The sequence below is a fragment of the Pseudophryne corroboree genome, chromosome 5 (genome assembly GCF_028390025.1).
Source record: "Pseudophryne corroboree isolate aPseCor3 chromosome 5, aPseCor3.hap2, whole genome shotgun sequence".
NCBI lineage: Eukaryota > Metazoa > Chordata > Amphibia > Anura > Myobatrachidae > Pseudophryne > Pseudophryne corroboree.
In genome coordinates, this window is record NC_086448.1 from 326476625 (window position 1) to 326498525 (window position 21901).

The window sequence follows — 21901 nt, forward strand, 5'->3', positions numbered from 1 at the left end:
TTTACATCAGGGGTAGCTGACTCGGGCTACCTTTCTAAATGTATACTTAGCTGGATATATTAAAAAGGATGTTTTTTTCCACACTACAATCTGTTGAACAAAATTTGTATGCCATGATTTGTTGAAGTTCGTACATTGGTAAGTATACTTACCCTCCCTTGTTTTAAGTTTAAATATTAAATTTTAAATTCTTAACACCAGTCTGATCTATCCCTTATTGACAATTTGATTATATATATATTTGGGATTTGATTATATATAGGTTTTAGCTATTTTCCTCCAATCCCCTCAACTATACCCGATCAGTGTTCAATTAATGACTAAAGATGGACCTTTTAACTGTGTATTGTTATATATATTAATAATGTATATGTAGAAATATATAAGACCCCTGAAGAAGTCCTACGGACGAAACGTGTTGGATTCCTATGCTGAATTGAATTGTATTCAGAATCTTCGTAGTACACAATGATATATCTACACTGTTACTGGTTTTGATGCCAAGAATTTCTATTATTGTAGACTGTGGACTTTAAACATCATTGTCAAAAAAAGAGACTATTAGTCATTTTATGTCAAATCTGCAAATTGTCTTTTAGGAATAAATCTGTATTATTTTAACTATTGTGAACATAGGTTGGAATATTATTGGTGGCAAAAGGACAAGTTTTATTTTTATTAGCTCCCTTAGGAACCCTCTTTTCTGTGTGTGTGTGTGTGTGTGTGTGTGTGTGTGTGTGTGTGTGTGTGTGTGTGTATAGATAGATATATAGATATAGATAGATATATAGATATGTATATATATATATGTAGTGTACAGGCCTCTGCACTCCAAGTGGTGATTACCTGCTGCGGTGCCTTCCTAATGCGTGTGCATACCCACCGTGATATATGCGCTGGAAAGAAGGCGGCACTCAGACTTGTACGGTGTTAAAATGCTCCCCCTCCGGACATGCCGATTCATTTAGTGCAGGTAAAGTGCACTAAATAAATCAGCATGTCCGGAGGGGCAGTGTTTTAACACCGTACAAGTCTGTGAGTGCCGCCTTCTTTGCAGAGCATTTCTCTCTCTATATATATACACACATATATATATATACACAGAGAGAGAGATATCTATATAGAGATATCTACAGAGATATAGAGATATCTATGGAGATATAGAGATATCTATGGAGCTACAGAGACATCTATAGAGATATAGAGATTTCTATAGAGATATCTGTGTGTGTGTGTGTGTGTGTGTGTGTGTGTGTGTGTGTGTGTGTGTGTGTGTGTGTGTGTATGTATGTATGTATGTATATATATATATATATATATTTATTTATTAGTGTGGCGGTTAAGTACCTGAGGGAGCGACATTCAGCAATTTAGGGGCAACAAAGTTACATTATACCTTGGCCTCCCCAACCTAAAAACCTTGTGTGCCTCTGCATAGGGCTGCTGCTGGTTATGGATTAACTTGTGAATCACTTCTGCAGTGCGTAGTAAGAGCTTCCCAAGTGGCCAACACTGATAATACATGTCAAATATAAGAATTTTAGGAGTTAAAGTAACGGAATACACAATGTTAACTAATAAATGGTGTTATGAGATAAAATCACGATGCACCACATGTTCCTTTGGGTTCACTATGGTATGCCGGCGGTCGGGCTCCCGGCGACCAGCATACCAGCAACGAGGGAGAATAAGTGTCGGTATGCCGGCTGTCGGGATCCCGGCGCCGGTATACTGTGCGCCGGGATCCCGTCAGTCGGCATACTGAAGACCACCCGTTCCTTTAATGCTTGCTACATATGTATTAAGTCATACTGTCATGTTCAAAAATGTACATGAAAAATTCTACAAAAACCCATCAGTTTCATTAATCTTCCTCATAATTGTCATAAAAATGAAAATAACTGTTATTTGCAATATCTGAAGACTTTTGTGATGACAAAGTGTTCATAGAAATGCTGCCTAATCTTGCATATTACCTGATACATGAAAACAGAAAATATAGAATTACTCTACATGCATTTGGCTTGTTCCAAATACTGACAACACTTGGAAATGATCTTTCAGCTGGCTGCCTTAGACATTGAAGGTGGGTACACACTAGGCGATGTGCTCTATGAGTGAAGTCGCCTAGTGTTTCCCCTCCCAGGGCAGTCGGAGGCAGGGGGTACACACTGAGTGATATGATGACAATATCGCTTAGTGACGTCACGCAGCGCCCGGGCCGTGCCAGAGCTCATGGATGACAGTCCAAATTGAGCTGCCTGCACGGCCGACAGCGGGGGTCGTTGCCGACCTGCAGAGCTGTGCATCACTGGTCGGCGGCATTCACACTTGCCGAGAATTTGCGACGTTGCTCGGGGAGGGTGAAAATTTGCGACGTCGCTCATTTTCTCGGCAAGTGTGTATGCATCTTAAGTGCATGCTCTCTATCAAGCAGGCAGGTCACATAGTGTATTGCCCTATGTACCTGTCGAGATGGGGTTCTTACACTTTCGCAATTCACAAAGCAACTAAACACTAGGGAGGAAGTTACAAAAAGCAAATAAATGCTAAGTATAGAGTATATGTTTCCCTTAATACAGTGATGTCAACTGATAACAATAGTTTAACCTTCAAATATTAGTTTAACAAACCTGATATAAACAAAATATTGCACATGTTTTATTATCGAGGGAGTGAGGAGGATGGCGAGTATTTAATAACAGATTGGAAAAAAAGTTACAACAATACCTCATAATCCGTTTTCAAGAACTCATCCAGGATCATTTCGTAAATTGCTGGTCTCAGCCGTAAATCTCCTCTCGGCAGATACTTGCTGATCGCCTAGAAGAAAAAATAAATACATAGCACACATTAATTGAAAATAAAACATATACCAGGCCCATATAGCTGCACGAGACATGCAACACTCAGGATGTTGTTATATAGTACCATATAAGTCACTGGCAGTTTATAAGCCCTGTAGGTTTATGAGGAAACTTGCACCATACTGCATTGTACACTAGGATTCATCAAAATCCTACATAATAAAAGGCTAAGGCTGCTCCTCACCTCTGTAATGTGCACCGGCAGCCACTAAAGGCTGCCACACAGACCCAAATGACTCCTTCGTCTGGTGAAAGTGATACTGCAGGGAGATGTTACAGCCTACTGCTAATTAATTACAATTATCTGACTGTTTCACACTTACTGCATATGGGGAGAGGTTGCTGGGGAGAGAGAGAGAGAGGGTGGGGGCAGGGGTAGGTGTTTGGTGTGGCAGTTGCCATTTATAATGACCTAACACTGCTCCTCAAGGCTAACACTGCTCCTCACTTCTGCGGTACCGCCTGCCGCCCCTGGAGGACGCATGATGGAGCTCCCTTCAGGACACACCACTACTCTCTCCCTTCTAATCTCCTCTCAACTCCTCCCCCAGAGTGACTACTCACTGGGATCACATAAGTGACAGACTGTGATCTGTGGGTCTAATTCAGCATGGATCGTAAAAGCGAAATCTTTCTCTAATGGGCAAAACCATGTGCACTGCAGGTGGGGCAACTACAACATGTGCAAAGAGAGTTAGATTTGGGTGGGTTATATTGTTTCTGTGCAGGGTAAATACTGCTTTAATTTTACACTGCAATTTAGATTTCAGTTTGAACACACTCCACCCAAAATATTTGACCCACCTGCACTGCACATGGTTTTGCCCATTTGAGAAAGATATTACTTTTGCGATCCATGCGGAATTAGGCCCCGTGTCTGGCCAAACGGGAGGAGGGTCTGCTCCCATCTCGGCTCCTCCGTCTCTGTAACACTGCCTGCAGCAGTGTAGCACTGCAGCCTGGCTCACGAGTGACAGCATCCCGACTGGAGGGGGATGAGAGGCGACACTCTCCATGCCTCTGTCCCTCTCTGTGCCTTTCCCTCTCTCCATACCTCTGTGCCTAGATAGGCCAATCCTGGGCCGTTTTTTCAATCCCAGGACTCGGCATTGAAAAACGGTCAATCCTGGGATTTCTGGTATAGGCTATGGAAAAAAAAAATATTCACCCTCCTCAGGTCCGCTGTCAGACGTTCTGTCGGCTGGTCCGGGGAGTGGGTCCTGCAGGCAGCGTGTGCAGGCATTCTGGCTGGTGGAGCTACTTGCACTGTGCTGCGTGACCTCTAACACCACGTCACACTGCGTAGTGCGCACAGTCGGGGGCAGGGGGAGCCTGGGCAAAGTCTGAGCCGTATGCTGAATCGGCTCAGATGCTGCATGGCATTAAAAAAAAGAATTGACCTTAATCAATCCTGGCCAATTTTAGACCAAAATCCGGGGATTGGTCAGCCTATCTGTGCCTCTGTCCCTCTCTCCATGCCTCGGTGCATCACCATGCCTTTGTGCCTTTCCATGCCTCTGATTCTCACTCATGTGTCACAATGCCAAATGTCTAAGGGAGGGAAGGAGGAGCCATTTCTGTACGAAGCAGCAGCCCCTGATTAACCACATGCACCACAGATGCCAGGCCAGGATACAGGTAGAAAAAAACAACAGCGTGCACAGAATCCCTGTGTGGATGTAATATGTAAGGGACACTACTACCGTGTGAGCGTAATGTGTAAGGAGCACTACTATTGTGTGGGCATAATGTGTAAGGGACACTACTTCTGTAAAAAATCAGGTTACTTTTTATTTAAAAAAAATTACAAAATAAAAACACACTATGGGGGAATTCAATTGCCCATGGAATTGATCCCCCGATGCTATCTAATTAACCCTGATAATTTTAATGATCACATGTACGTGAACTTATCATAGATTCCATGGGGTAAATTTACTAAAATGAGAGTTCTATTTAAGTAGGGATGTTGCCCATAGCAACTAATCACATTCTACTTCTCAATTATCTAACGCATTCTAGAAGATAATACCTGGAATCTGATTGGTTGCTATGGGCAACATTCCATCTTAAACAGAACTCCCATCTTAGTAAATTTACCCCTTTGTGTTTTCGCCTGAAAAATTACCTGTTACCTAAAACAGGCTGTAATTGGATTGCCCAAAAATGAAAAATAATTTTAGATGAAGTCCAAAAAATTGCACTAAAGTCAAGTTTTTAGCACCCGAAAAATTATCGGATCTAATTGTATCCCCCCCCCCCATCACTTAATATTGTAATTAATTTTCATAGCCTTTACAGCAGAGTTCAGGATTTGTTTTTTTTTTTTGTTTTTTTTACAGAAGTCTGTTACATTATAAGGTGGCATATTTTTCAATTAAATAAAAAGATTTCTCTCTGGTGAAAATTGGCATTTTCACAGTACATACGGTTATTTTCTATTTATTGACATCCACTGCCAATGGGCACTGTCACCGTCTACTGTGGGAGTTAAGCATAGCAAAAAACATAACCCAACATCAGAAGAACTGAAGGAAAGGGCAAGAGGAGACACCTAGTGGTAAATAAGAAGTAATACAATGTTGAAGCAAAACACTGCGTGTGTTTCAAAATGATACTATACTTTCCATGTGATAAAATGAAGATTCAATGCGTTTCGACTATACATAATGTACATTAGACAATGAAGCATCAATTGTAAACACTGTATAATGTTATTCAGTGGAAATTTGATTTATATATTATGCAGTATTAACACATACCATAAAGTACATACAAGGCAGTCGAGAGCCGGGCTGGGCCCAGGTACTTTTCAAGGGGTGTGGCCTAATCACAGGAGGTGTGGTCATGTACCCTTAGAAAAAAATCCTGAAAATTTTAAGCACCTCCATGGCCACACCGCAGCCCGGTATACAGTAGCGTGTGCTGGCATGAGGAGAAGAGCTACTGCAGCTGCCAGGTAACAAGGAGGGGGCCCAGGGCCCTCACTGAGAACCTCCATCAGACCTGGGCCCGGGTCATTTGTACCCTCTTCCCCCCTCTCTCGGCACCACTGAGTACATATACATCTTGTTTTTGTTTTCTAGGCTATTGGTAAAGCCTAGACTATATTGCAATATTACAAATAATGCGCATTACATTCTGTACACATTTAATGGTTACAAGTTTCATACACCAAGGCTGACAAATATTTAAGGCCATTACTGTACATATGATCTGCACATAAAGGTTTTTGTTGTGCAATCATGATTATATGTATTCATAGCAACCATATAACATGGGTGGTCATTCCGAGTTGATTGCTAGCTGCATTCGGTCGCTGTTCAGCGATGAGGCAAAAAAATGGCACTTCTGCGCATGCGGCGCAATGCGCACACGTGACGTACTATTACAACGAACGATGTTTCACACAAGGTCTAGCGAAGCATTCGAGTTGCACTGCTGGCTGCAGAGTGAATGACATGAAGTGGGCGTTTCTGGGTGTCAACTGACCGATTTCAGAGAGTGTTCGAAAAAACAACAGGCGTGCCAAGAAAAACGCAGGCGTGGCTGGGCGTACGCAGGACGTGTTTGTGACGTCCAAAAAAAAGGAACTGAATAGTCTGAAGTCATCGCAAGCGCTGAGTAGGTATTGAGCTCTGCGATCCTTTCGTTCGCACTTCTGCTAAGCTAAAATACACTCCCAGTGGGAGGCAGCTTAGCGTTTGCACGGCTGCTAAAAACTGCTAGCGAGCGAACAACTCGGAATGACTACCATTGTCAGAATGTTTCTTAGTGGTTGATGATGAATACTTACTGCGTTCTCAATTAACAAACAGTTAAACAACAGTTTTAAAGGGTTCCCATTATAGCCTCAATTTGTTTTCACTTTCTTATTTGACAATCTTCTGTCACCAATTAATTATATACTTATGGATTGATCTGTAAATGTTACTGACCCCGGGAGACACTGTTCACCATATTTAATTTTTTTTGTTTATAATAAGCCAAAATGAATATATAAAAAAAGCTTTTCAAAATATTGGAGTCATTCACATAGTTGCACAGTCAGTAAGGCTAATAAAAGTCTATAATATTCAAAGTTTTTAGGTTTTCCACTTGGGCTATGTCAGATAAGTTAATATCTTTTATTCAAATAAAGCTTATTTCAACATTGATATGAAGTTTTTAACTGTTTATGTTATAATACAGTGGTTCCGAAACTGGGTGCATTAGCACCCTGGGGTGTCTCAGAGTACTTCTAGGGGTGTCCTGGGTTGGTAGGCCAGGATCAATTAAAATTATTTATGTTAAAAGTAATAGACAAAACCAATGCTTGTGGTTTCCAATCATAAAATATATGGACCAACAGAAGTGAATCCTCTACCTCACCACATAACTGATCCTAAGGATGACATGTAAGCACAACGTATTTAATTTAATCATTTTTTTGTTCACACAATTTAGGGAGGGGTGCACATTACCAATAATAAAAAAACAGTTCAATGTACAGGGCAGGGCCTCTAAAATCTACATTCTAACTGGGCTCTTTGATGGGTGGAGGAGCTGGTTGAGGAAAAAAAAGATAATTGTAGATCAGCAGTAGACTATCGTTGGTCACTTCCACTTTGTAAGTACATCAATTTGTGTCAAAGGAGAACCTCTTTGAATTGAAATATATGATACCATTTGTTCTTCAAGTAGCTTTGTTCTTCAAGTGCAAACGAGTCATACAGTATGCTTAAAAAATGAAAGGGAATGATGGTACCAGTTACTTCTCTGAATAGGAAGACACAACCAGGTAAGGAATATCTCAATGCAGGTCTCTTGCTGCCGAACTAATTATTTTATTATTTTTTATTAATGGGACATTCAGTTAGTTGATTCAGTGTCTTTCCAAGAGGGTCATACAGTTTGCCTTTATACACAGTGAGGAACAATTCTCGGTAACACCGAAAGGTAGCATTAGAACTATGATGTTTGACATCCACGTCACCGAACCTTGGAAAAATGAAGAGGGACTGAGAAGTACTTCTTGTACCCTCATTCTCAAGAGAGTTACATACAATACAAGTTCAACTCAGGAGTTCGAGATAATTAACCCCATCAAGTGAAGAACAATGACAGCAGTCATAATGCACCACTGCAGCCAATCAGTTGCTAGCTTCCAGGATTTATTACTGGCATATATGTACTATTGGTCACGAATGACTGACAGGTGCCATAATGTCAGGGCAACCTGCCATACCTGAACATATTTATGCAGGCAGTCATAAATAACCTACAGGTTCAGATTACAACATTACAAGTTCAGATCTGACTAGGATCTTGGAATCATTACTTGTGGTTTATCTGGTGCTATGACCCTGCTCAACACCGGAACGTATGTGTTATCTGCCTACTCTGACCTCAGCTTTGTGCTCTTCTCATGGATACTGTTTTGGTACAGCACCAGGCTTACAAATATTTCTCTCTAGCTGTCGCTGACCCTGCTCTTGAATGCCGATTTGGGACATACTTGCATACTTTTGAAAACTAGTTTCAGGGAGATTACAGGTGGCTGCAGAACGGCGCGCCATTGCAGGGGCGTGTCATACTCAGCCCAAGGGGTGTGTCTAACTCCACATATGGGCAAGTTTATTGTCACTCGGGTGTGTCCTGCTGTTGCAGGTGAAAGCTATAGTACTAAAAACAGAAATAAAGAAGAAAAAAAGGAGTAATAATATAGGTGCACTACTGTATATATTAATGTACCATGTACATTTGTAAGAAGAGACGGACAAATAGAATATCTATATACACTGGTGCAGCATTGTGTGCTTGCATACACACATACATATAGTATAGTAAGTTCGTAAATTTACCATGCTATCCTTCTAATATATTTTCCTGGGCCCTGTTGCCAAATTCCAGAATTATAAGATCCTGCCTGAGTTACACTGGGAGAGAACAGCAGTATATGCGCCTGGGTTACTCCAGAGAGAACCGCAGTATATGCACCTGGGTTACTCCAGAGAGAATAGTAGTATACGCACCTGAAAAGGAGAGTTATGGTAGACTTACCATTGTTAACTCTCTGTCTGTGAGGTACATTGGGTTCCACAGGGAAACATTGGGGTGTAGAGTGGATCTTGATCCTGAGGCACCAACAGGCTAAAGCTTTAGGCTGTCCCAGGATGCATTGGGGCCTCCTCTATAAACCCCACCTTCAGGCACTGGAGCTCAGTTTCGTTAACCAGTCGAATGCAGGAGCAGGCAAAAGAGAAGGCAGATGATAGTCACATAGAACCACATTCTTACGACAGGAGAAGGGACCAGCGGCTAATGCCATACAAACACATAGAAGCTAGGTGCGTCAGGGTGGGCGCCTTGTGGAACCCAATGTACTTCGCAGAAAGAGTTAACCATGGTAAGTCTACCATAACTCTCCTTTTCTGCAGCAGAGTACATTGTGTTCCACAGGGAAACATCGGGGATGTCCTAAAGCAGTTCCTCAAGGGAAGGGACGCGCCTTAGCCAGTATGAGAACCCGGCGTCCAAAGGAAGCATCCTGGGAGGCGGAAGTATCAAAGACATAGAACCTAATGAACGTGTTCACTGAGGACCACGTAGCCGCCTTGCACAATTGTTCTGCGGACGTGTCCACTAGAAGTTGAAAGACTTCCAAATGAAGACTCCACTCTCCAGCGTGCACGTCCCGGCGACTGAGGAAGTCCGCTACCCAGTTTAGGACGCCCAGAATGAACACTGCCCAACAAAAGTTTTTTTACATTTCCATCATAGCCATGCGGCTTCGAGTGCTGCCTTGATGGTTTATGTATGCCACCGTGGCGGCATTGTCTGACCGTACTTGAACCGGCCAGTTCTGTAACAGAGAAAGGGCGAGAGTCAATGCACTGAACACCGTCCGCAACTCCAGAATGTTTATTGGGAGGAGTAATTCCTCCTTGGTCCATCAACTCTGAAAAGAGTGTTGCTCCAACACCGCACCCCACCCCCTCAGACTGGTGTCCGCGTTCAGCAGGACCCAGTCGGGGATCCAGAAGGGACGGCCCCTGCTCCATTGCTGGTCTTGTAGCCACCAGGTCAGCGACAGACGAACCTCCGGAGTCAAAGTGATCAAGTGAGATCTGATCCGATGAGGTAGGCCATCCCACTTGGAAAGAATTAACCTCTGCAGAGGGAGGGAATGAAATTGAGCGCACTCTACCATGTTGAAAACAGACACCATCAGGCCAAGTACTTGCATCGCCGAGTATATCGACACTCTGGGGTGACAAAGGAAGCATCTTGTACTGTCCTGAAGCTTTAGAAGTTTTTCTGGAGACAAAACACCATGCTCTGAGCTGGGACCAGTGAGGATTTCCTCCAACTGAGCCACCCGTGGCTACCCGTCAGTTGCAAATGACTGAGGAGGACATCGTGGGAGATTGCCAGAATCAGCAAGTCGCCCAGATACAGCAGGATCCTGACTCCCTGGCGACAGAGATGGACCGTCATTACGGCCATGACTTTGGTTAAGGTCTGAGAAGCCGTAGCCAGTCCAAATGGCAGAGTCTGGAACTGATAGTGGAGGTCGCCAATAGAAAACCGAAGACACTGCTGATGCAACATGGCAATAGGTATATGCAGGTACACATCCTGTATATCCAGGGATACCATATAATCTTCAGATTCCATAGCCAGTACAATTGAGTGCAGTGTTTCCATACAATACTTGGTCACTCTCACAAAATTGTTCAATGATTTGAGATTGAGAAAAGGCCGGAAAAACCCATTGGGTTTCGGAACTGGAAAGAGGGTCGAGTAGTAACCTCTGCCTCTGTGGGACAGAGGTTCTGGAATTACCACTCCTGTATTCAGGAGGGAACTCACAACCTTTTGCAGAGCTTGCGCCTTTAACGGAACTAAGGATAACCGTGGTGCAAAACTGGCGAGGGGGATGTCTCTTGAATGAGACTGCGTACCCGTGAGAGACTACTTCCAGCACCCATGCATCTGAAGTGGCCTTTAACCAGACCTGGGTGAACTGCAGAAGTCGGTCCCCCAGGGGGAGGCCCGCCCCGTTATGTGGCAGACTTGTCTTGTTTAGAAGCAGGCTGAGGGGCCGCCCAGGATTGTTTAGCCTTGGACTTTGTGGTTTTGGGAACACGAGACTGTCTCGGGTATGCCTGAACTTTTGCTTTCCCTTGAGGTCGAAAGGAACGAAAAGTGGTACCTTTTGCCTTATGTGCATAAGGATTAGAATTTGGGGGGAAAGCAATTTTAGCAGCTGCTAACTCAGACATAATTTTATTAAGGTCTTCCCAAAACAAAATGTCCCCCTTAAAGGGGAGTACCTCCAAGGTCTTTTTGGACTCCAGGTCCACCTTCCATGACCTCAACCACAGAAGAATACGGCGAGCCAGTACAGACGTAGTCGACGCCTTGGCTGCCAACACACCCGCCTTAGAGGGCGCCTCCAGAATGTAATATGCAGTGGTGGTAATGTGAGACAGGAATTGTTTGGCATTGTCAGATAAATCCTCGGACAGCTCTTCCTATAATGTCTGAACCCATACTTCAATACCTTTTGCAGCCCAAGAGGCTGCAATAGTGGGTCTATGTACAGCACCTGTAAGGGAGTAAATAGATTTCAGGCATCCCTCCTCACGCTTATCTGTCAGTTCCTTCAGTGAAGTGACAGTGGTGACAGGCACAGTGGATGACACCACTAGGCGGGTGACATGAGAATCCACCGGCGTTGGATTTTCCCACTTGGTACATAACTCTGCAGGCAGAGGATAGTGAGTCAAGGCCTGTTAAAACAGAGGGAATTTCTTCCCTGGATTAGACAAGGATTAGACAGGACAGTATGCTCCCCCCTCCTCTTCAGATTAAGCATTTGAGAGATACTTGGATTGTGAGGAGGAAGCAGCCTGCTTAGATGACCCAGAGACACTGGAGTGACCTGAAGTAGAGTTTTGTCTGACCAAGGATTGATTTAATTGCTGCAACTGGTTGGTTCCAAGGCGGAATAACCATAGGGACAATTTGTGGCTGTAGTGGCACAGGTGGTCCCATAAGGCGTTCCACCAGAGTACCTATTAGGTTTGTGAACGCAGCCCAGGGTGGCTCCAGATTGGTTACAGGAACTGCGGACTGACTGGGAGATTTATGACACACAGTACACAAACCATCATACAAAACTTCCCCCTCTGGTAAATCTTTGGCGCATGCTCTGCATGATGTAGGAGCGTCCACAGACTTACTGCCCTTCTTGTTAGACATTGTACACAAATGCAACAACAGAGCGGTTTAGTACGATAAAGCCAGACAGAGTACAATACCTGCGAATAAATCTGTTAGTATGTGACTGAATACACAGTACACAACACCTGCGAATAAATCTGGTATTGTGTGACTGAGTACACAGTAGAATACACGTAATGGGTAAATACTGTGACACACTATATAACATATGACCCAGACGCACCTAGTCCCTCAGGGTACAGAATATAGTGATAGATATATCTGGGAAACAATGAAAGTGAAACCACACAGCAGATACAGGCACACACAGTCACAGGCAATGCAGATAATTATTATGACAATAAAACTGCCCTGGATTGGTATATGTGTATATATATATATATATATATATATATATATATATATATATATATATATAGAAAGTGTGGCTGCTCCGGCACTCCACAGAGTCCTGTGCTGGACTCGTATTGCTCAGGTGCCCTCCCCAACCGGGATCCGGTGGTATGTGGTGGAACAAACGAGGCGGCACTCAGAGGCTGTCACTCCAAAAATATAATTGGTGGAAACAGTGCAAAAAAGGTCTGTGACCTTTTTTGCACTGTTTCCACCAATTATATTTTTGGAGTGACAGCCTCTGAGTGCCGCCTCGTTTGTTCCACTATATATATATATATATATATAAAAACACAGCGAGGTCAGAGACCGGAGGTATATATCAGAATATTCGTACTATATATCCTGTAAAAAGTACACTCTTTCTTAACTAATGCTGTCTGTATAAAGACATGTAGAATACTCAAGTGTTTGTAAAGTCACAGCGCTGTATACAGACGGCTTTACAAGGCAGACCTTGCCCTGCTGACCCGGAGACCAGCCGCAGCTATGCTTAGAAGATGGCGCCCAGCGTCTCAGTCAGGGAGGGAGAGTGTGAGGCAGCTGCAGGGTTGGAAAATCTGCAGTAGATGGTGCCCTGGGCCGGGGGAGGGGCTACAGGTCAAGCGCTGGTTCCCCTATGCTGGTCCTCACTGCCGGTACTACAGTCTTAATAAAATGGGCGTTAGTACACCCGACCTGTACTCCTATGCCCTGGTGGTCTACTGGAGTCCCTGCTCACTGACAGTGTCCACGCCAGTGTCGCGGCCCGTCTCCCTAGACCGCGACAGGAACGTGATTTAATGGCGGATCCCACCTGGGGGACGCTTTTATTTCCTCCTCGTAGCAGACACGCGAACCAGTAGAGCAGGCCTGGCCAACCTGTGGCTCTCCAGCTGTTGTAAAACTACAAGTCCCATCATGCTTTGCCACAGTTTTGCTATTAGGGAATGCTAAAACTGTGGCAAGGCATGCTGGGATGTGTAGTTTCACAACATCTGGAGAGCCACAGGTTGGCCAGGCCTGCAGTAGAGCATCTGCAACCGTGTGTCTAAAGCCGGAGTGGCTCCGCAGCAAGTACCCGGAAATAGGCCTCGGGAGTATGCAACGCCGCTTGGGAGGTGATGGAGCAACAGCAGAGAATGTCACACTGACATATCAGCATTGCGGCCCTTGAAGTCTTCTTAGAAAACTTTTTAGGGCTGCCCAGTGCAGCCCCCCTGTTAAGTGACCTCCTGCTGCAGGCACCAACTCGAAACTGAGCTCCAGTGCCTGGAGGCGGGGTGTGGCAAATGGGACATTCATTTTCATCCAGCGATATAAGACTTGTATGTAATGTCTACGTGTATATTGTAATGGAGTCTGTGACACAACATGGTTGCCAGCCTGTCCTCTAAGTGAACCCATAGCTACATAGATATTGGAGTAGAGGACACTGATGTATAGTGGGGAGTCAGAGGTTAGTTTATGGCCTTCAGACTTATCTAAGAAGCTATAAACTATAGTTAGGAGAAACATCACAGGTCAAGAAACCTGGCCTCTTGAAACTTAGAAGAAAGACAGCTGTTGAAAGTGAAAACAAAAGTAAATCTCACTGCCCAGGTACACAGCATTGAGAGAGTTAAGGAAAGGCTGCAGCTGTGAGGGGGTTATCTCTGCCCCTCTCACCCACACTGGGTTGTTCACTCCTGGGGATGCACCATATATCTTACATTGTGAAATCCCTCCACACAGAAGGCTCACCTACTTCTGAGTAAGTTAGGTTTCTGAAATTATTCTCCCTTTTGTTTTATTTGAAATTGTATCCTAATCGGTGTGTACTTTTAAATATTTCTCATAATCTTTGTAACTGTTTTTTGTAACTGAAGCTCTGAAGATATTCTTTAAATTAAACATCTAATTTTTAGTTCTGGTCTTTGTTCTTATGCCCAAAGGCCTCATGATCCATGCTATCATTTTGTGACGTATTAATAATTGTGTGTGTAGGCCGAAGCGAAGACGGCCTTGCGTTTAGTCACTAAAATCTTCTTGCTGGTGGCAGTTTCGGGTTTAAAGTAATCCAGTAGTCACACACAGTGATTCTTGGATTGGTGTATCTGGAGAATCGGCAGGCACAAACTCGAAACTGAGCTCCAGTGCCTGGAGGTGGGGTTTATAGAGGAGGCCCCAATGCATCCTGGGACAGCTTAAATCTTTAGCCTGTCGGTGCCTCTGGATCAAGATCCACTTTACATCCCAATATTTCCCTGTGGAACACAATGCACCCTGCTGCAGAAATTCACATTACCCCACACGGTATGAGCCAAATTCACATTACGCCACACAGTATGAGACAAATTCACATTACCCCACACGGGATATGAGCAAAATTCACATTAGCCCACACGGTATGAACCAAAATTCACATTATGCCACACAGTGTGAGCCAAATTCCCAATACGCCACACAGTATGAGCAAAATTCACATTACACCACAGTATAAGCCAAATTCACATTACCCCACACAGTATGAGCCATATTCACTTTACCACACACAGTATGAGCCACATTCACATTACCCCACACAGTATGAGCCATATTCACATTACGTCACACAGTATGAGCCGAAATTCACATTACGCCACACAGTATGAGCCGAAATTCACATTACGCCACACAGTATGATCCAAAATTCACATTACCCCACACAGTATGAGCCATATTCACATTGCCCCACACAGTATAAGCCAAATTCACATTACACCACACAATGAGCTGAAATTCACATTACGCCACACAGTATGAGCCGCAATTCACATTACCCCACACAGTATGGCCCCAGTAGTGCCAGATACAGATAATCAGCCATTAGTGCTCACCGTCGCTGCTGGTTTGCTGCTGCTGCTTGTCCAGTATGAGGGGAGGAGAGCACAATGCAGCGCATGTCTCTCCTAAATCTTGCTCCTCACTGTAGCCCTCCTGCGGGGGCGACCATTTGAAACACGGCGCTGGCCGTCAGCCTATCAAAGCTCGCAGCCCAGCAGCCAATCGAGAGACCCTGCTGCCGGTGTGCGAGCTCTGAGTGGCTGGCGGCCGACACCAAATTTAGAATGGCCGGGCGCGGGGGGAGGGGAGAGAATCGATCGGCACGCGAGGTGGGGGCATTAGGGGGGGTGCCTGTGGGGGTCAGCAATAATGTCAGCATTAGGAGGCGCCTGTGCACAACAGGAACCACCGTGCGCACGCCTAGGTTTTCCTGCTGGATTCACACTGTCTCTTCCTGAGAGCCAGGTGGGATTGGAGCAAGGCCAGTTCTCCTGATAGCGGGCGGTGGCCACTGCATGCACCGCACTACATTGAGTCAGCCAGCGGGTGACGCATGGGGAGCGGCGCCACCTATGACAGGCGGCCCCGCACACCAATAACCCCAGAATCTGCCAAACCTGTGTTTAATCCCTGTGCTCCTTGCATGTAGCTGCTGATAGGCATCAGCTTACCTACCTCAGCAATAACTCCCTAATTCAGATTTATTCAATTTAAATATCCAGAGTGTATGGAGCGGCCGGCTGCATACTGCTACACATGCGCCCGCAGAGCAGCACAGGGATTTTACAGGGACTCTCCACTGGCTAATCACCAAACACTCATACTAACCGAGATGGATCCATGGTTGTGTATATATTCTCTTCGTGATCAGGACTAGGAAGTGACATAACAAGAGAGCAGTAGATAACTTCCGCCCTTACAGCACCTAAATGTTTTATCCATTCTCCATTCATTTGAGGTTATTTTGTTTTATCCATGCACCATTGGACCCTCGCAGGCTCGCTCCGCTCGCCACGCTTTGGGTTCGGTGTCTCGCTCCGCTCCGCTTGCCACAGATTACTATTCCAAATAGTTTGTGACATGGACCCAGAGGCTTATGGGAAAGGTGTTCTCCACGAAGATAAACTAGATGCTACCATGGATCCACCGCGGCCGCATCATCTCTTCCACCGAGGTCCACGCCGATGACATCAGCGACGTTTGGCGCAGAGACCTTCTCTTCCGGACAGCCGGGTGGGGACAGCTGGGTGGGGGCGGGCCTCTCCTCCCAATAGCGAGCGGTGCCCGCGGCGCACAGGAGTCAGGACATTCAGTTGGTGACGTGCGGGGGGGCGGAGCATCATATAACAGGCGGCACTGAAACCTAAGCTCCTTCCCGTACAGTTAATAGCCAATCCGGCCCTGCCTAACAAATAATGTAACTTTAATGGAAAAATCCTGGACCCATACACTGACAATAAGATGATGCTTTCTAAACTTATCATATTCGTGGCTGAGATTGAAAATAGTGATTACAGTGAGCTCTGACCTACAGCAGCTCTGTGCAGGATCCTCATAGCTGCCAGTGGAGGGGCGGAGCCTCCGCTTCTGGATGGTGCCATTGCCGTAACAAGGCAAGAAAACAAACAAAAAAAACAACAACATTTCCTGGGGGAAGGAGATCTGGCCAGGGAAATTGGCACTGAAGTGCTTCCACACTGCTGTTCTGCAGCAGCTGATAGTTTTGGAGCAGGGAAAGTACCTCTGCAACATAGCACCTCCCTGTATTGCTAGCCCCACCCCCCTTTGGGCCTCACACAGTGCACAACCCGATCAAGTCTCTACCTGAAGCTCTTGCCCCACAGACCCACACTGATCTCTGCTCAGACTGCCTCTGCGGGACTTACAGCTAATGGCAGTGACGTCTCCCATGCAGGTCCTTCACTCCAGCATTTCTGGACTCGCGCATTTCTCTGAGGGACCCATAAAAAACCATGAAACACAGCAAAGTTTGCGGGGCAGTGGGAGGCTTAAGGAAAAAATGGGAGCCTCTATCTGAATGCGGGAGGGTAGGCAAGTCTGATTTGGGGTTGTATTTGCTTGATACCTGCTATAACTGGCTGTGACAATGGGGGTAATTCAGAGTTGATCACAGCAGCAAATTTTTTAGCAGTTGGGCAAAACCATGTGCACTGCAGGTGTGTCAGATATAACATTTGCAGAGAGAGTTAGATTTGGGCGGGTTATTTGGTTTCTGTGAGATAAAAATAACCACAACAGCTCACAGGCACTAATGATCCATAGATAATTTGTTTGGAGATATTCAGATCAATAATAACAATGTTGGCAGATCTTAAAAGATAACATATAACACAAGCATAGTGTGATACTGTTTGAAAAAATTAAACACCAACAGACAATAATAAGAAATGGACTCGTACCCAGACCATCAGTCTACATGAATGTAGACATGTAGCGCTTTGTATGGGGGCGATCCCCCAGTGTGGTTGATCCCAATCCTTTCATGGACGAAGGTCCCTTTCCCAATAAGCCATCCACAATGTTCGTGGGAATGAAAAAAGAACCTCAAATAGTGCAACACTGTATTTTATCGTACAAAACAACATATAAAAATTCCATAAAAACTTCTAGACAGATGGACTCTCACCAGATTTTATGGTCTACAGAAAAAAGTAGACATGAGCGCATTATATAATTCGTGCCAGGCGCCCCCGGGATTCGTCATCAGCCGCCAGGTAAGATATCCAAGTGCCTTTTCGTTACCTCCACCAATGCGTTTCGATAACTTCCTGTTATCTTTTTCAAGGTACCTTTCTGTAGACTATAAAATCTGGTGAGAGTCCATCTGTCTAGAAGTGTTTATGGAATTTTTATATGTTGTTTTGTACGATTACAAAACAAGTGGTTACACTAGTTGAGGTTCTGTTTTCATTCCCACGAACATTGTGGATGGCTTATTGGGAAAGGGACCTTCGTCCATGAAAGGATTGGGATCAACCACACTGGTGGACCGCCCCCTTGCAAAGTGCTACATGTCTACATTCATGTAGACTGATGGTCCGGGTACGAGTCCATTTCTTATTATTGTCTGTTGGTGTTTCATTTTTTCAAACAGTATACATGCGTTCGCACACATACAAAGCGAAAATACACTCCCCTATGGGCGGCGACTATCTGTTTGCAGCAGTGGGAAAAAAAACCTAGCGAGTGATCAGGTCTGAATTAGGCCCAATAAACACTACTGACTCATGCATGTTCTAGGGGCTAGCAAGGAGTAAGCCTCAGATAGGTGCCTCCCAGTGAGTGGGGTGAAGTACACTATCCATATAAATAAATCACAATATCAAAAGTACCATTTGGCTGGCCAGGGCATTAATGCATCTAGTGAATCACTGACAGGTTAAGATGGTTGTCAGGATTCCGGGGTCGGTCTCCTGAATGCTGGGATCCCGACAGCTGGCATATTGACTGCATCCCAGTAAGACCACCTCTGGCCCTTGAAAATACTGAAGCTATGGACATTTAAGCTTCAACTTTAATCATCCTTTGTACCTGTTCGCCAGATGCTATCTTATAGTGCCATATATTTCATTCACGGAATTTGTCACTTTCAAAATGTGACTGTTGTGAAAAAACAAACAAATTATACAATATTCTCACTGACACTGTATCTATGATTTTTGTTTTTTATTTAAAGGCAATATGTAAAGTAACTTAAGGACTTATTCATTATATATATTCGTAATATACTCTAGTACCAATATTAATAAATGCTATATACACAGACAGTTACAGCAACTATAGCCAGAATAATAAACACAAAGGGTTAAAACAAGAAAGGACTAACAGACAGCAGCCAAGATGTGTTCTGCAAGCTACAGCTTGCAAATAAAATAGGTACCAGGCCCAGAGGGGCATACCTCCCTGATGCCTATGACTTCAATGGAAAAGACAAAAAAAAAAAGAAGCCGTTTAATCTCCATAGGTGAATTATTCATTTTCAAATGTTCTGTGCTATGAGTTGAATGTGTTATTCATGGGAACTGATATTTCATCTCCTAGGACTGCAGACCAGGCTGAAGTTGGAACTTCAAGTGGCTAGATACTCACAAAGTGTCTCTCAGCAATAGCTCCTTAAGATTAAATAACTACTCAAGTTGGTAACAAAGCACTAAAACAGCAAAAATAAATAAAAACAACAAACTAAATATATCATATTCACTACTCGTTTTTGCCTTTTTTCAGCTACAATGGCTATTTAGATTGAAGCCTAAAACCCATAAAAAAAATATTATTATTGTTTTTAATAAAGAAAACAAACAAACAAACCTACTACTATAAATAAAGATGTACATTTAAGGTGCGTACACACTAGGTGATATTTTAAACAATATCGCTAATTTTCATTTTTCACCCTTCTGAGCGATATAGTTTAGAATATCGCCCAGTGTCTATGCACTATACGGCGAACGATGTGCACTCCCGCTGGTTGTCATACATGCAGGTCAATCTGGTAATGTCGTTGACAATACCATGCTGCCAAATGTAGCATAGCCACTGCTCCCCAGCTGTCGCACGTCGATGGCGGCATCGGTAAGTGTGGCATGCACTTGCCAATGCCTGCCACGCCGCTGGATCCCGTCGTATACGATGTTGCTGGGTAATCACAACATGGAGTGTGTACCCAGCATTACTTTTGGAATACTAAAGAGATTATACACTTTAGTACTTATTTTAAGTATTCTGTCAACAGAATTTTGCTACCTCACATCACCTCTACCCATAAGACTTTATAGAGCAACTAAAGTCTTCATTGTGCACATCGTCACAGGATCAGATTTGTGACATCATGCTCTGTGTCTGCTACAAGAAGAGGGGAGTCATGCCACCATGCAGTGGTTGGCTTGGACTTATTATGAAAACCGGTGGTGGGGACATGATGTTCCTTGGAAATCCCCTTTGGAATCTCCAGAAACAGAGGTCCAAAGGTAGGCAAGTATGCCTATCCGGGATCTCAGCCTAGCATATCATACCATGCAAAGCATCTGCATAGAGCCATGTCCACAATATGAGCTGTGGGACTGTACCAACTGTGTATACACAGTTTAAACAAGGTGCATTTTTGTAAAAAAATTATACACACACACACACACACACACACACACACACACACACACACAATAATAATTTCTCTTGCAGCAAGGCTAGGGGACACTGGACAATATTGCAAATTGCAATTCTTTTAGGGTATATATGGCTGTGTCTCTAATTCCCATTTGTTGTAAACCTCTGCTAAGGCTCAGCTTGCAGTCCATAGTATTGGATCCAAGGTTCAGATCCCACTGAGCTGTCAGTGACATTGGGAAATAACGTGGGTTAACTACAGAGGTCTACTACCTGATATCCGATGCCTGCTATGACATTGACCAAGGGTCCTCTGTGGAGGGTCATCACCAGTGTCATGTTTGATAACCCTTTTGGGTTATGAGTCTGCTAAACCAAAATGTATATCATGGGTTTCCTCTAAACCGCATGAGAAAGCATCTCCCTCCTTCACGGATTGGCACAAAGAGTGAAGACCTAGATTCCTCGACTCACAGCACGACAGAACATCATTCCTGCTGTGTGCACTGTCTAGACTGTTCAGATATGGAACCCCAAGCATTGGCTATCAGTCCGTTCAAACATCTGTGTAGGAAAGTCGTTACTTTGCCATATTCGGATCTTTTCATTCTCATTGGTGAGGACTAGAAGACACTAGAAATAAAGATTCTCTGTTTCTTGCAAATTTTATTTCCAATGGATTATGTGTCCAAGTGAAACTACTTACCACGGATGTCACTGCGTTTGCATGTTTAGTTCAACACAGTGACCTAAAGTATATGTTCAGGAATTAGTGTTTTTAGGGATCCCCTAGGGAAAACTTGGACAGCTGTCTTAATTCTATTTTAACAGATTCTGGAGTCGTGATCAGATTTTTACTTACCGCAACACTATGGGAACTCCACCCACTATCATCGTCACAGGGGCTTCATAGTGACTTAAACAGAAATTCCCTATTAGCATTGGCAGAACAGCTTTGCGGTGCAGCTGAGTGTGTGTGTGCGAGGCTGTGCAATACGGTTCTCAGGCGGCTTCTAGCCGTCTTTGCTCCTAGGGCCCTTTAAATCTGCACTTGAAATGCAATTTCATAATCAAGTTTCTCCTTAGCAGGTTCACTGGGGACATTCTATTTCAGCAAGAACTGGAGACTATTCTTCCCCACTGGTGGGAAAGCGTTTATCTTCTGGTGGCTGCCCCTGACAGGTGGATCCACGTTTCCAAGTTTTCACTCCTCCTTTCTGGGTGCAGCGTCCTCTAGGGACCAGTCTGCCACAAGCCATTTCCATTCCGGCAGGGGTTCAGCTTCCGAGGCACCCAGCATTAGGGAGCCAAGCTCCAAAACAGCTTAGCACCATACGGGTTCTCTCTCTTTCTCTACCCAGTTCACAGTTACTCCAGTTCAGAAGCCGTTGAGTGGAGTCATTTTCAGACTCCTGGGTATCATTTGCAATTTTTACATCTCCGACTTTACGGGTCTGCCATCATTGCACATTATTATTTTAGTTCCACCACTCAACAGAAAC

General features: G+C 44.3%; 1 protein-coding gene across 2 annotated transcripts in view; it reads right to left on the bottom strand.

Annotated features, from left to right (window-relative positions):
- VPS41 (VPS41 subunit of HOPS complex) overlaps positions 1-21901 on the bottom strand; it is a 661741-nt gene that overhangs the window by 274731 nt on the left and 365109 nt on the right. For both annotated transcript variants that reach the window (XM_063922529.1, XM_063922530.1), the window contains exon 17: positions 2731-2823. In XM_063922529.1, the coding sequence (XP_063778599.1) occupies positions 2731-2823 (93 nt within the window). The remainder of the gene's footprint in view (positions 1-2730; positions 2824-21901) is intronic.